The sequence below is a fragment of the Orycteropus afer genome, unplaced genomic scaffold, assembly GCF_000298275.1.
Source record: "Orycteropus afer afer isolate SDZICR_OR568_19922 unplaced genomic scaffold, OryAfe1.0 scaffold00191, whole genome shotgun sequence".
In the NCBI taxonomy this organism is placed as follows: Eukaryota; Metazoa; Chordata; class Mammalia; order Tubulidentata; family Orycteropodidae; genus Orycteropus; species Orycteropus afer.
In genome coordinates, this window is record NW_006921778.1 from 3,021,279 (window position 1) to 3,022,835 (window position 1,557).

At 41.9% G+C, this 1,557-nt stretch overlaps 1 protein-coding gene across 1 annotated transcript in view; it reads left to right on the forward strand.

Moving 5' to 3' along the window:
* Window positions 1–1,557, forward strand: part of EPB41L4A (erythrocyte membrane protein band 4.1 like 4A) — a 475,159-nt gene that overhangs the window by 326,942 nt on the left and 146,660 nt on the right. Inside the window, exon 5 of the mRNA XM_007947582.1 lies at window positions 1,136–1,233. Within this exon, the coding sequence (XP_007945773.1) occupies window positions 1,136–1,233 (98 nt within the window). The remainder of the gene's footprint in view (window positions 1–1,135; window positions 1,234–1,557) is intronic.

Genomic DNA, 1,557 nt, shown 5'->3' on the forward strand with positions numbered 1-1,557 from the left:
AACCTTCCTTCCGAGGAGTGGCTGGTGGGTTTGAACCGCCAGCCTTCTGGTTAGCGGTCAAGTGCTTTAGCCACTATGCTACCAGAGCTCCTGATCCCCTCACTAAGTGTTGTGAACCTTTAGAGAAGAGTAGTTTTATTACAGCCACTATAAACAAATTCACTTCCTTTGCTTTTTCCTTCCCTTCGCAATAACAGCAAGAATCACCTTACAATGAAAGGATAGTTGGAGTGTGTGTGTGTGTGTGCGCGTGTATGTTTGTGTGTGAGTCCAGGTGATGATGGCCGAGGGTGGTGCTGCTGGTTCATTGTGTTGGCTCATAAACTAGCCTTCTTCATCTTACTGAATAAGGAAAAAAGCTAGTCAAAGTTGTGTAGCATCTTGAGTGAGAGAGTTTTAGGGTCAGATTGTCCAGGTTCCAGTTCTGGCTTCTCAGTGTAAGTACTTATGTGATATCTTGGCCAAGTAAGTTCGTCTCTCTGTGTCGGTTTCCTCATCTGCAAAACTGAGATGCTAATAGTAACTGGCCTCATGTTGAAGGCTCCTTTAAGTTATCATATGTAACCTAATTAGAATGAAAAAAACTTACAAGCTTTATAATAGTTTCTTTATGTGGCATGGAATGAAAAGCTTCAGGTAATGGGCAGGGTCTTAAGTGGGAGGATTAATGGAATTGCACTATAATGACCTTTTCATCCTGTCTTTGTGATTTTAGTGTCTATTGATAACACTTGTAATATATGTTGAGTTCTTGTAATTTGTTCCTCACAGTAAGCATGTCACAGTAGTAGTGGCAGTAGCAGTAATGATAATGGCAATAATAGCTTATATTTAGCCTTTGTATGAGGTGAGGAGACTGGCCTTTACAGAGGTTAAGCAGCAGCCCAAGGCCACAGAGTAGTAGGGCTGGGATGCAAGCCAGGCAGTCTGACTCCAGAGCCTGTACTTTTAATGACTACTCGATAAGTTATGTTCAGATAGTCCCTGTTCACTCAACAGCTGCCTCACACAAGATTGGAGAATGGCTTTATTTTTATTAAAGGTGATTGGATGTTACCTTGATTATCAGGATCTGAAACCTCAGGTTTGGGCAGTGTAGGATATCATTAATCTATTTTTTCCATTTCTTTTTTAGATATCAGTTTTTCTTGCAGGTGAAGCAAGATGTCCTTCAGGGCCGGCTGCCCTGCCCCGTCAACACTGCAGCTCAGCTGGGAGCTTACGCCATCCAGTGTAGGTTCCGCTTAAGCACAGTTGCTTCAGAAACGTCTGAGACAAATAATTGAATTTTTTGGTGGTGGTTGTAAAATTACAGATAACACATTTGTTAATTCAACATCTTTCATGTATATGATTCAGTAACACCAATTACATCAATCAAAAATTTCCATCCCCATAAACAAATTCAATGCTTCTTAAAAAATGATTCTACCTTTCTCCCTTCCCTCCTGCCCTTGTTGTTGTTGTTGTTGTTATGTGCCGTCGAGTCGGCCCCGACTCATAGCGACCCCTCCTTGGGTTTCCGAGGCAGTATCATTACGGAAGTAGGATTGCCCA